Below are 13,527 nucleotides of genomic sequence, written 5' to 3'. Positions count from 1 at the left end.
ATGTTCCCACTGAGCAGAAAGAAGTCCCTGGAAGGAAGGGGTTTGAATCAGGGGTCCTTACGACAGCCTGGAGAAGGGGAGAGGGTTCTTTCCTCCTTCCTTCCTTCCTTCCTTCCTTCCTTCCTTCCTTCCTTCCTTCCTTCTTTCTTTCTTTCTTTCTTTCTTTCTTTCTTTCTTTCTTTCTTTCTTTTTTTCCCCTGAGCTGAGTACAAGGTCCACTGCTTGAAAGCCCTTACTCTCTGAGCTAGTGGGTTTTTTCCCCCAGCATGTATCTGCTGGATCAACAAGGATTGACTTGTTTTTTTATTTTTTGTTCGATTTTTGTTTTGGTTTTGTTTTTTTCTTCCAGAAAAAAAATTTTCCTCCAGAAAAAAATTAACAAACAAACAAACAAACAAACAAACGAACCAAAAACACTGCAAAAGGGGGTAGTTGTAGAGGAATTTCAGTCCTGCCACCTGGATGTTCTGGCAAGGGGTCACACCCTGATCCCTTCTGAGGCTGCCAGCTGGGGCCGGAATGCAGACACACCTGAAATCCCCCTTCTATCTGGAAATGTGACACACCCTTAGGACATACCTTAATCCCAAACAATGTAGGGACCTCTAAGCTTGGAATGAGAGAGGGCCTTGATTGGAAGTGAGGTCTAGCGGAGGGGCAGACAAAGAGCCAATCAGAGAAGGACTCGTCAGGAAGAGTCAGAGATAGGATCCGCCCACCAGGAAAGGGAGCCTTCTTAAAGAGAGTGCAGCACTGTAGAGCAGCTCAGTTGAGTTCTCGCTGTGCAGTGAGGTGGAGTGAATGCTGGATCGCCACCCCACCCCCTTCCCGCCAGCAACCCACCACCCTTTGTTGATTTTCTGAGTGCGGGTCTGTGCTGTTGAAGAGAGTCAGGTGAATCCCGAGAGTCGGAAGGGACCAGAAGTGTTTGCAGTAGAACCACCCAACCAGATCGGGAAGGAGAGAACCCACCAAGGGTGCAGGAGGCAGAGGACATCTGACAGAAAGGTCTCAGGGGAGAGCAGACATCTGAGGGAGAGCCTAGGAGGAGGAGGAGAAATTCCCTGGGATCCACTGCAGAAGATCCACTGTTTCACCCCTCTCCTGCTGGAGAACGCTTAGGAGCCTCCATTTTGGAGAAGGGGGTAACTGAAGGCCCAGAGGGGTTCCTCGGGAAAGCCATGGCCGCAGTTGTTTGGGACTTGATCACCAGCACCATCCCCAGCCTGCTTGCACTTGCACTTGCAGCCGCCCTTATGTACTTTGTCTCCAAGAAGCTTGGACCAATATGTGCCCACCAAGAACGCACCTCAAAAGCTTTTGGAAAAGCAGCTCTACTGCAAGAAGTGGTAGTCGTGCAACAAGCGAAATTAGCTGTGACGTTACTGGGGCTGCAGAGACAGGAGAGAGGAGAAACTAGGGTACGTGATGGGTCTGGGGTCCGTGATAGACAGCCCGTGGAACCTGAGTCACCGCCGGCTCCGAAGGAAACCGAGCAAGGGCAGCCACCACCCTCACCGCCTTTCCCACTGGCCCAGGGAGGGACGCCTGACAAGGGTTTTCAACCGCCCGCGGGACCTGTGCTTGCAGAGTCTAAGGATTCTCCCCGTGGAAAGCATTCCCGCTCAGGGGGCTCGCCTGAGCCTAAGCCGAGGTGCCCCCCACTTTCTGAGCCGCTCCTGCAACAGCCCCTGCTGTTTCCTTCAGGGCCGGGACCCACAGCATTGGGCGGATCCTCTGAGGACCCCACTGCCTGGGTCACAGGGGTTCAGAGATTTCAAGAGGCCCTCAAGACCCCATACAGTCTGGCCTTGAGAAATGAGCCCGGCAGAGCAGATCTGAAGCATGTGGTGATAGACGGGAGTAACGTGGCCATGGCCCACGGCCTACAAAAGTTCTTCAGTTTCAGAGGAATAGCCCTCGCCGTGGAGTATTTCTGGAAGATTGGCAGCAGAAACATCACCGTGTTTGTCCCACAGTGGAGAACGAGGCGGGATCCTCACGTCACGGAACAGCACCTGTTGGGCCAGCTCCAGGAGCTCGGCATAGTGGCTCTGACTCCTGCACGCAGGGTCTCCCGAGAAACAATCTCTTCTCATGAGGACAGGTTCCTACTGCACCTGGCAGACAAGACCGGGGGGATCATCGTGACCAATGATAACCTGAGAGAGTTTGTGACCGAGTCGGCGTCCTGGAGAGAAATCGTTGCCACCAGGCTGCTTCAGTACACGTTCGTGGGAGACATATTTATGGTTCCCGATGACCCTCTGGGAAGACACGGACCTCGGCTGGAAGAATTTCTTCGAAAAGACCCCTTTCCTCCAGACAGGCAGCTGGTTGTTGACAGTGGCCCGCCAGGCATGAGCACTTTGGACACTGTCCTCAGGAGCCCCAGCCCCAGCCCCAGCCCCAGCCCCAGCCCCAGCCCCAGCCACAGCCCCAGCCCCAGACCCAGCCCCAGACCCAGCCCCAGGCCCAGACCCAGCCCCAGCCCCAGCCCCAGACCCAGCCCCAGCCCCAGCCCCAGCCCCATCTCCAGGCCCAGCCCCAGTCCCAGCCCCAGCCCCAGTCCCAGCCCCAGCCCCAGCCCCAGCCCCAGCCCCAGCCCCAGCCCCAGCCCCAGCCCCAGCCACTGGCCACCACCCCAGATCCACGGAGCCTCTCCAAGCCCTGGGCTTCCTCAGCAACAGCTCTTCACCGTCCAGGTCACAGGGCCCAGGATGCAGCAGAAACTAGCCAGGCCCGCACAGAGATCTTGGGCAGAGACCACCCAGCTGAGGGAGGCGCTGATGAGCATCTTCCCGGACTCTGAGCAGAAAAGGAAGATTGACCAGATTCTGCTAGCTCATCCATCCACGATGGACCTGAACGCCCTCTCTGGCCTCGTGTTGGATGCAAGGCTGGGCTGAGACTGCACTCACGATGGGGTGGGGAGGGGACCGGGGAGGACACTAGGGGCTGCCACCTGTGGGTAGTTCCTTGCCTGAGGGAACATTGCTGTATGCTATGGGAGAAACGAGGGACAGATGCTTGGTGTACTCAAAATGGAGATTCTAAATAAACAGAAACGGGGAGTAAGAACTCCCACAAATACAGACTATTGTTTTTTTGTGTTTTGTTTTGTTTTTTTTAAGTTGAAATTTCCTGATTGTGAACCAGGCAGACAACTTCTGTTCAAAGGCCCTGGATTCTAGGAGAACGTGATGATGAGTGTGAGCTTCCATTCTTCAATGGGATTTAAAAACAGTGGGGTGGGATTCAGCGAATGGGATGCTCAGAGGAGCAGCTTTTGCCTATATTTCCACAGTTGAGCAATGCCCATGGGCTCCGTCAAAATGCAAAGGGAGCCCATCCTGAGTGACAGAGTGAGAGACCAAAAGATAAGCAGCGATTGTTAACACTATGTAGAGTAGGCGCGGTGTAGCAGTAAGTTCCCTGAGGGGAGAGCTACCTCGCTGCATTCTTTCCTGCATTCTTTCCCGCCTTCCCGGTTCCCGGTGGGTACGTGACTCGGCTCACAATCTGCCTTCCTGCCTTCCCGCCTTCCCGGTTCCAGGTTCTTGACTTAACTACGGCTTTGTTCAAACCACCCAATCAGACCCCTGTAACTATGCTTCTCGCTTCTGTAACCGCGCCTCCTGCTCCTGAGCCCTATAAAAACCCATCACCCCAACCGAGAGGCGCGCAAGTCCTCCGATAGGCTTGGTCGCCCCGTGTACCTGTGTATCAAAATAAACCTCTTGCGGCTTGCATCCGAAGGCTGGTCTCGCTGTTCCTTGGGAAGCGGGGTCTCCCCGTCTAGATAGGCTCATGGGAGTCTTTCAGAAGGATTCCCAAAAAAAGCCTCTACTCAATGTCCTGGTGAAGGAACAGTTCATCCAAAGGACTAAAAGAAGACTGTGAGTTTCTGAAACAGGCAGATGAGAAGACCTAGATCCTGAAATGGGCATTTGCTGAGGGACAGATATTCATTGGGATCACGGCCTGAAGGCATCTTCAGGAGCATTATTGGACTCTTTACTTGAGGGGAATGATGATGGTCTGTGCTCTAAGACTGAAACCCAGTACAATGTTCCCACTGAGCAGAAAGAAGTCCCTGGAAGGAAGGGGTTTGAATCAGGGGTCCTTACGACAGCCTGGAGAAGGGGAGAGGGTTCTTTCCTCCTTCCTTTCTTCCTTCCTTCCTTCCTTCCTTCCTTCCTTCCTTGCTTCTTTCTTTCTTTCTTTCTTTCTTTCTTTCTTTCTTTCTTTCTTTCTTTCTTTCTTTTTTTCCCCTGAGCTGAGTACAAGGTCCACTGCTTGAAAGCCCTTACTCTCTGAGCTAGTGGGTTTTTTCCCCCAGCATGTATCTGCTGGATCAACAAGGATTGGCTTGTTTTTTTATTTTTTGTTCGATTTTTGTTTTGGTTTTGTTTTTTTCTTCCAGAAAAAAAATTTTTCCTCCAGAAAAAAATTAACAAACAAACAAACAAACAAACAAACCAAAAACACTGCAAAAGGGGGTAGTTGTAGAGGAATTTCAGTCCTGCCACCTGGATGTTCTGGCAAGGGGTCACACCCTGAACCCTTCTGAGGCTGCCAGCTGGGGCCGGAATGCAGACACACCTGAAATCCCCCTTCTATCTGGAAATGTGACACACCCTGAGGACATACCTTAATCCCAAACAATGTAGGGACCTCTAAGCTTGGAAAGAGAGAGGGCCTTGATTGGAAGTGAGGTCTAGCGGAGGGGCAGACAAAGAGCCAATCAGAGAAGGACTCGTCAGCAAGAGTCAGAGATAGGATCCGCCCACCAGGAAAGGGAGCCTTCTTAAAGAGAGTGCAGCACTGTAGAGCAGCTCAGTTGAGTTCTCGCTGTGCAGTGAGGTGGAGCTGAATGCTGGATCGCCACCCCACCCCCTTCCCGCCAGCAACCCACCACCCTTTGTTGATTTTCTGAGTGCGGGTCTGTGCTGTTGAAGAGAGTCAGGTGAATCCCGAGAGTCGGAAGGGACCAGAAGTGTTTGCAGTAGAACCACCCAACCAGATCGGGAAGGAGAGAACCCACCAAGGGTGCAGGAGGCAGAGGACATCTGACAGAAAGGTCTCAGGGGAGAGCAGACATCTGAGGGAGAGCCTAGGAGGAGGAGGAGAAATTCCCTGGGATCCACTGCAGAAGATCCACTGTTTCACCCCTCTCCTGCTGGAGAACGCTTAGGAGCCTCCATTTTGGAGAAGGGGGTAACTGAAGGCCCAGAGGGGTTCCTCGGGAAAGCCATGGCCGCAGTTGTTTGGGACTTGATCACCAGCACCATCCCCAGCCTGCTTGCACTTGCACTTGCAGCCGCCCTTATGTACTTTGTCTCCAAGAAGCTTGGACCAATATGTGCCCACCAAGAACGCACCTCAAAAGCTTTTGGAAAAGCAGCTCTACTGCAAGAAGTGGTAGTCGTGCAACAAGCGAAATTAGCTGTGACGTTACTGGGGCTGCAGAGACAGGAGAGAGGAGAAACTAGGGTACGTGATGGGTCTGGGGTCCGTGATAGACAGCCCGTGGAACCTGAGTCACCGCCGGCTCCGAAGGAAACAGAGCAAGGGCAGCCACCACCCTCACCGCCTTTCCCACTGGCCCAGGGAGGGACGCCTGACAAGGGTTTTCAACCGCCCGCGGGACCTGTGCTTGCAGAGTCTAAGGATTCTCCCCGTGGAAAGCATTCCCGCTCAGGGGGCTCGCCTGAGCCTAAGCCGAGGTGCCCCCCACTTTCTGAGCCGCTCCTGCAACAGCCCCTGCTGTTTCCTTCAGGGCCGGGACCCACAGCATTGGGCGGATCCTCTGAGGACCCCACTGCCTGGGTCACAGGGGTTCAGAGATTTCAAGAGGCCCTCAAGACCCCATACAGTCTGGCCTTGAGAAATGAGCCCGGCAGAGCAGATCTGAAGCATGTGGTGATAGACGGGAGTAACGTGGCCATGGCCCACGGCCTACAAAAGTTCTTCAGTTTCAGAGGAATAGCCCTCGCCGTGGAGTATTTCTGGAAGATTGGCAGCAGAAACATCACCGTGTTTGTCCCACAGTGGAGAACGAGGCGGGATCCTCACGTCACGGAACAGCACCTGTTGGGCCAGCTCCAGGAGCTCGGCATAGTGGCTCTGACTCCTGCACGCAGGGTCTCCCGAGAAACAATCTCTTCTCATGAGGACAGGTTCCTACTGCACCTGGCAGACAAGACCGGGGGGATCATCGTGACCAATGATAACCTGAGAGAGTTTGTGACCGAGTCGGCGTCCTGGAGAGAAATCGTTGCCACCAGGCTGCTTCAGTACACGTTCGTGGGAGACATATTTATGGTTCCCGATGACCCTCTGGGAAGACACGGACCTCGGCTGGAAGAATTTCTTCGAAAAGACCCCTTTCCTCCAGACAGGCAGCTGGTTGTTGACAGTGGCCCGCCAGGCATGAGCACTTTGGACACTGTCCTCAGGAGCCCCAGCCCCAGCCCCAGCCCCAGCCCCAGCCCCAGCCCCAGCCCCAGCCACAGCCCCAGCCCCAGCCCCAGCCCCAGCCCCAGCCCCAGCCCCAGCCCCAGCCCCAGCCCCAGCCCCAGCCCCAGCCCCAGCCCCATCTCCAGGCCCAGCCCCAGTCCCAGCCCCAGCCCCAGTCCCAGCCCCAGCCCCAGCCCCAGCCCCAGCCCCAGCCCCAGCCCCAGCCCCAGCCCCAGTCCTAGTCCCAGCCCCAGCCCCAGCCCCAGCCCCAGCCCCAGCCCCAGCCACTGGCCACCACCCCAGATCCACGGAGCCTCTCCAAGCCCTGGGCTTCCTCAGCAACAGCTCTTCACCGTCCAGGTCACAGGGCCCAGGATGCAGCAGAAACTGGCCAGGCCCGCACAGAGATCTTGGGCAGAGACCACCCAGCTGAGGGAGGCGCTGATGAGCATCTTCCCGGACTCTGAGCAGAAAAGGAAGATTGACCAGATTCTGCTAGCTCATCCATCCACGATGGACCTGAATGCCCTCTCTGGCCTCGTGTTGGATGCAAGGCTGGGCTGAGACTGCACTCACGATGGGGTGGGGAGGGGACCGGGGAGGACACTAGGGGCTGCCACCTGTGGGTAGTTCCTTGCCTGAGGGAACATTGCTGTATGCTATGGGAGAAACGAGGGACAGATGCTTGGTGTACTCAAAATGGAGATTCTAAATAAACAGAAACGGGGAGTAAGAACTCCCACAAATACAGACTATTGTTTTTTTGTGTTTTGTTTTGTTTTTTTTTTTAAGTTGAAATTTCCTGATTGTGAACCAGGCAGACAACTTCTGTTCAAAGGCCCTGGATTCTAGGAGAACGTGATGATGAGTGTGAGCTTCCATTCTTCAATGGGATTTAAAAACAGTGGGGTGAGATTCAGCGAATGGGATGCTCAGAGGAGCAGCTTTTGCCTATATTTCCACAGTTGAGCAATGCCCATGGGCTCCGTCAAAATGCAAAGGGAGCCCATCCTGAGTGACAGAGTGAGAGACCAAAAGATAAGCAGCGATTGTTAACACTATGTAGAGTAGGCGCGGTATAGCAGTAAGTTCCCTGAGGGGAGAGCTACCTCGCTGCATTCTTTCCTGCATTCTTTCCCGCCTTCCCGGTTCCTGGTGGGTACGTGACTCGGCTCACAATCTGCCTTCCCGCCTTCCCGGTTCCAGGTTCTTGACTTAACTACGGCTTTGTTCAAACCACCCAATCAGACCCCTGTAACTATGCTTCTCGCTTCTGTAACCGCGCTTCCTGCTCCCGAGCCCTATAAAAACCCATCACCCCAACCGAGAGGCGCGCAAGTCCTCCGATAGGCTTGGTCGCCCCGGGTACCCCTGTATCAAAATAAATCTCTTGCGGCTTGCATCTGAAGGCTGGTCTCGCTGTTCCTTGGGAAGCAGGGTCTCCCCGTCTAGATAGGCTCATGGGAGTCTTTCATTTGGAGGTCCCACCGAGATCTGAGACCCCCGCCCAGGACCACCGACCCAGCGTCGGGAGGTAAGACTGGTAAGACTGCCGGCTTTTTGTTCTGTGAGTCTTGTGTATCGTTGTGTTAAACGGTCTGTCTTTGTGTGAGTTCGTTTCCAGGGGGTTTAAGTCCCCCTGTGGTCTGGACTTGGCCAGGTCATCTGTATCAGAGGGAAACTAGAAGGAGCCGACGGGCTCGGACTTCTTTTCCGTGCCTCCTGGGAGACGTGTCAGGAGTGCCTGGTAGGGGAATCATTTGCTTCCCCGTCTGAAAGGTAACCCTTCTTGGGTTCCCTCCTGTCTGGAAACACGAGCCGAGTGGGACTCTTTGGGGGACGCCCCTGAGAGAAGGCTACGTGCTTCATCTGGGAGACGGAGGAACCGGACCTCCGACTTGGTCTCCATCTGAATTTTTGTTTTCGCTTTGGTGCCGATCTCGTGCCACGCGGTTTGTGTTGTCTTCTGTCTGCCTGATTTTTGTCATAAGTGTAGTGAGTGTTGTTTGTCTGTCTACCTTTTGTTTTCTGTTCTGAAAGGCCTCACGAAATTTGTTTAAAATATGTGCCTATGTGCCTTATTAGATCCATAAGCGCATATTGTATAGGCTGCCACGTGGTCTAAAGTGTCTCAGTGTCTAGCCGCCATCTTGACTTCACCATGTGATTTTATAATGTAACCGCCATCTTGGTATGGATAAAAAAAAAAAAAAAGAAAAACCTTGGTCAAATCTCATTTACTTTTAGGTTAAAAGAATAGCTTATTTTAAATTGGTATTGGTTTTAAAAATTAAATTGCTTGCACTGGTAAATTCTGGTTTTATAATCTGGTTTTAATTTTAAAGATTATGTTTATGCCTTGTGACTTCTACAAAAGGGGTACTTTGTTTTAATATGGCAAAAACGGGTTTTAAAAAATTGTTTAAATTTTATCAGACATTTGGGTATGACAATGACTGAGAAAATTGCAGTTTTTAAAATGTATTTTATGGAGAGCTGTTTGTTTGATAAGCTGCTTTGTTTATAAAAAACATGTTTACACCCTGTTCTTTATCTTGAGACAAAGAAAAGGGGAAGTTTCACTAAGTTCCTTAAAGCTTGTTCTAAGTTCCTTAGAGTTTGGTTATTACCTTTATGTTATCAGATACAGGAAAGTTATTTTAAAAAAAATTGGCAGTTTCAGAACTCCTCTTTATAGTAATGTAACTTGCTTTTGCTTTGCCTATAAAAAGCAAATCGTACGTAGACTCTGGGCTTCAGCAGGATCATGTCAGAATGGAAAGGATTTTAGTGAGAGTTTTTATGTTGTCTGAAAAGCAAGAAAGAGTGCAAAAAAAGTAAGCATGTCTGGTTAAGCCAGAAAAGAAAAGCTAGAAATCTGAATGTATATAGCATGTTGCAGAAGGTTAGTGGATGTGTTATGAAAAGCCAGAGAGTTAATATGATTTAAAGAAAAACTGTATTTTAAAATGTTATACTTCATTTAAAAGGCTGGTGATTCCTCATTACAAAATGTTTTTTATGCTCTTTTAAGGAAAAAATTCTAGCTGATAGGTTTGGTATGGCTAAAATAATTACAGTTTAAAATTGTTCTGTTATGCAGTTGGTTCTAAAGCTTGTTTGATTACTGGAAACTTTTGGTTGTAGGGGATTATGGAAGCTCCGAAGTGTTTGCTGTATCATCAGCACCTAATGGCCATGTTTGGTATTGTCAGTCACAGCCTGTGCTAATGCTAGCACATGGCCAGCCGCCATGATGGTTCAGCAATGGAGAGCTCGTAAAGCTGTAGTTTGGCTGCCATGTTTGTTTAAGGATTCCAGCTCAGTTCGGTTACACGTGGCCAGCCGCCATGCTGGTCCGGAGATATGTTTAGTCATTAGTGCTAAATGCAAAGCTTTTTAATGTTCAATTTTAATGCAAGTGGTAGGAGCAGCAAGATTAGCTAGCCTCTCTATAAACTGTATCCTATTAAAAGGTTTGCTTTGATTTTAGTTCAGAAAGAACAGATTTAAAGTCATGCTAAATACTGCAGTTGAGCCTTACCTAGTCTCTTGTCTATTTGTCTTAAAATATATACTTCTAGGACATGCATCTCGAAAATATGCTAGAATCAGAGATCATAGCATTCTGTTTTATAGGACACAGTTTAGAGCAGATGATAAAAACAGAGTAACTCGGATATGCTGGCCCTCAAGCTTGTCAGAAATCTGAATGAGGCATTTTAACATGTGTAAGCTTATTGTGACAGGAAGTCCCGCAATCCTGGTAGTAGGTCCCCCAAGGTCTCCGAGAAGATTTGGGCACAACGACAGATGAATGCTACTCTGGATTGTGGTATGCTAACCACTGGGCAATATTGCCTCAACTGGCCCACTGCTAAGGCCCAGCCAAAACTGTGGACACCTGGAGTCAATGTTTCACATTGCTAAGGGCGAGGTGAGGCCATTCTCTCATTTCTTTCTCCACAGAAACAGTCTCTCATCTTATGTGCCTGGCAGAACTGCGTCTGTTCAGGATGCTGAAACACAGGAGCCAGGGACACTGCCTAGGTAATGGGCTAACTAGTCATCCCTGTCATTTTGATTGGCACATGGATTGGTATTTATTTAGCTTATAATTTATCCTTCTCAGGTCTCTGAACACCTTGACGGCTATGCTAAGCTTACGGCAGCTTTGCAGCTAGAGAAAAGACAATTAGATCGACTGTTAGCTCATTGATCAGTTCATTAGCTAGAACCACAGAGTACTAGATACCTTATTTAGAAAAAAAAAAAAGACAGGTTTGCCTTGCTCACAGGACACATGTCTTAAGATAAATAAGTGGAGCTTATATAGGGTCTGAGAATATAGGAGTTTAGGTTGTAAAAATCTAGAGTGTTATTATTTAGTTTAAAAAAATGTTTCAGGGTTGATAAATTCAAAAGATTGGAGAGTCTAAGTAGTTTTTTTAAGATATAATTATAAGTTATAAAGAGATAAATATTTTAAAGCAGATTAAAAATGGGAAATATTTTAAATTTCTCCCCCCTTTGCTACTGTTGTGCTTATGTTATAAAATTTTAAAAGTTCAGAGTGTTGACATTGATCAATAGAGTTCTGATAAGTTGATGGAGCAATAACTGCTTATTATTCAGTCACCAGGTTAAGATTTTAATTTCCTTTGTTGGCTTCTGAAGATAGACTAAAGGTGCTTCTCGTTATTTTAAAAACATCTGTTTAATGTGTGTATCTGACCCAAAAGTCATAGCTTTTAGTATGGTATTCTTAATATCTGCCATTTCTGGGGTAGATTTTGACACAGAAATATCCTAAACCTATTCCTTCTAGTTGCTTTGTTAAGGAAAGTCCAAGCATCCAGGGTTTAGCACTAAAAGCCAGTAATGTATTTCTGCCTAACTTTCCAGTGTAAACATAAAAGTAAAAGTGAAAACTAAAAGTATATGCTGAGTGTATAAAAATGGCCAAGCTTCATTCGTGACTAATTACAAACAGCTATGCCCACAAAAAAAAAAAAGTTACTGTGGACACACTTAGGTTGTGTATAAAGGTTATAAAACAAACAGCTAACTGATACTCATTCAGTGGGATGCAGTTTTACCTGTTACTCTCAAAATGTTTGATTTGCTGAGATGTTACTTTTCTGAGTATTTAAAATTATGTATATTTCCTTTTGTGTACTAAAATTTCATATGAGTTTCAGGATGTGACCTGGATCTGGCATAGCTCAAAAGGATCGCAGATGAGATTTTCCCTGATCTTTCCCATTTAATAGACAAATTTTAACTTCTGTCTCCAGTCTGAATTTGTCTCAGCAGATCTTCACCTGTTTAACTCTGTCCCGGATCAGCTGTGGACTGCAAGCTGAGATCTGGACTTCCTGGAAACTGACATGATTGCTGCCTGCCTCTTCGGGTGGATCAAGGAACCAGATGCTTGGGACTTCCCCATTGCCCAGCCTTTGACTGGCATTTCAGCCTTCCTAGCCCCTGATGCCTACGGTCCAACGGTCGGCTCGAGGAAGCTCCAGAAGAAGGATCTACGCCCAAATCCCCCCAAGCAGGCTGAAATGCTAAGTCAAAAGGGGCTCCCTGGCATTAGCTATTGTCTTGGACATCTGCTTAGCTGAAATGGACACTAATATTGCAGCAACTGGGCTAAAAGCCTAGAGAGATCCTGTAATAGTTCTCCTTGGCTTACTACCCCTATATCCACCCTGAAGGGACCCCAGATCCCATTATAAAAAATAAATCTATAAGATACAAGGGGTCATATCTGGAAGACCCAAGATTGGGTCTTCAAATGATCAAAGGAAAGGGGGAAATGAAAGACCAAAAGATAAGCAGCGATTGTTAACACTATGTAGAGTAGGCGCGGTATAGCAGTAAGTTCCCTGAGGGGAGAGCTACCTTGCTGCATTCTTTCCTGCATTCTTTCCCGCCTTCCCGGTTCCCGGTGGGTACGTGACTCGGCTCACAATCTGCCTTCCCGCCTTCCCGGTTCCAGGTACGTGACTTAACTACGGCTTTGTTCACACCACCCAATCAGACCCCTGTAACTATGCTTCTCGCTTCTGTAACCGCGCCTCCTGCTCCTGAGCCCTATAAAAACCCATCACCCCAACCGAGAGGCGCGCAAGTCCTCCGATAGGCTTGGTCGCCCCGGGTACCCGTGTACCAAAATAAACCTCTTGCGGCTTGCATCCGAATGCTGGTCTCGCTGTTCCTTGGGAAGCGGGGTCTCCCCGTCTAGATAGGCTCATGGGAGTCTTTCAGAAGGATTCCCCAAAAAAGCCTCTACTCAATGTCCTGGTGAAGGAACAGTTCATCCAAAGGACTAAAAGAAGACAGTGAGTTTCTGAAACAGGCAGATGAGAAGACCTAGATCCTGAAATGGCCATTTGCTGAGGGACAGATATTCATTGGGATCACGGCCTGAAGGCATCTTCAGGAGCATTATTGGACTCTTTACTTGAGGGGAATGATGATGGTCTGTGCTCTAAGACTGAAACCCAGTACAATGTTCCCACTTTGCAGAAAGAAGTCCCTGGAAGGAAGGGGTTTGAATCAGGGGTCCTTATGACAGCCTCGAGAAGGGGAGAGGGTTCTTTCCTCCTTCCTTCCTTCCTTCCTTCCTTGCTTCTTTCTTTCTTTCTTTCTTTCTTTCTTTCTTTCTTTCTTTCTTTCTTTCTTTTTTTCCCCTGAGCTGAGTACAAGGTCCACTGCTTGAAAGCCCTTACTCTCTGAGCTAGTGGGTTTTTTCCCCCAGCATGTATCTGCTGGATCAACAAGGATTGGCTTGTTTTTTTTATTTTTTGTTCGATTTTTGTTTTGGTTTTGTTTTTTTCTTCCAGAAAAAAAAAAATTTTTCCTCCAGAAAAAAATTAACAAACAAACAAACAAACAAACAAACAAACCAAAAACACTGCAAAAGGGGGTAGTTGTAGAGGAATTTCAGTCCTGCCATCTGGATGTTCTGGCAAGGGGTCACACCCTGAACCCTTCTGAGGCTGCCAGCTGGGGCTGGAATGCAGATACACCTGAAATCCCCCTTCTATCTGGAAATGT

At 49.0% G+C, this 13,527-nt stretch overlaps 2 protein-coding genes across 2 annotated transcripts; both read left to right on the top strand.

Annotated features, from left to right (window-relative positions):
• Positions 1 to 1,181: 1,181 nt before the first annotated feature.
• On the top strand, positions 1,182 to 2,909 carry LOC132653788 (NEDD4-binding protein 1-like). Its single transcript, XM_060383210.1, has 3 exons — positions 1,182 to 1,894; positions 2,108 to 2,412; positions 2,626 to 2,909. The coding sequence occupies exons 1-3, from the start codon at positions 1,182 to 1,184 to the stop codon at positions 2,907 to 2,909; spliced, it is 1,302 nt and encodes a 433-aa protein (XP_060239193.1).
• A 2,347-nt stretch (positions 2,910 to 5,256) lies between these two features.
• Positions 5,257 to 7,026, top strand: LOC132653787 (NEDD4-binding protein 1-like). Its single transcript, XM_060383209.1, has 3 exons — positions 5,257 to 5,969; positions 6,183 to 6,487; positions 6,743 to 7,026. The coding sequence occupies exons 1-3, from the start codon at positions 5,257 to 5,259 to the stop codon at positions 7,024 to 7,026; spliced, it is 1,302 nt and encodes a 433-aa protein (XP_060239192.1).
• The last annotated feature ends 6,501 nt before the right edge of the window (positions 7,027 to 13,527 follow it).

This window comes from Meriones unguiculatus, chromosome 4 (genome assembly GCF_030254825.1).
Source record: "Meriones unguiculatus strain TT.TT164.6M chromosome 4, Bangor_MerUng_6.1, whole genome shotgun sequence".
NCBI lineage: Eukaryota > Metazoa > Chordata > Mammalia > Rodentia > Muridae > Meriones > Meriones unguiculatus.
The sequence above is the reverse complement of the archived record's forward strand: the minus strand, read 5'-3'. Positions and strand labels throughout refer to the sequence as shown.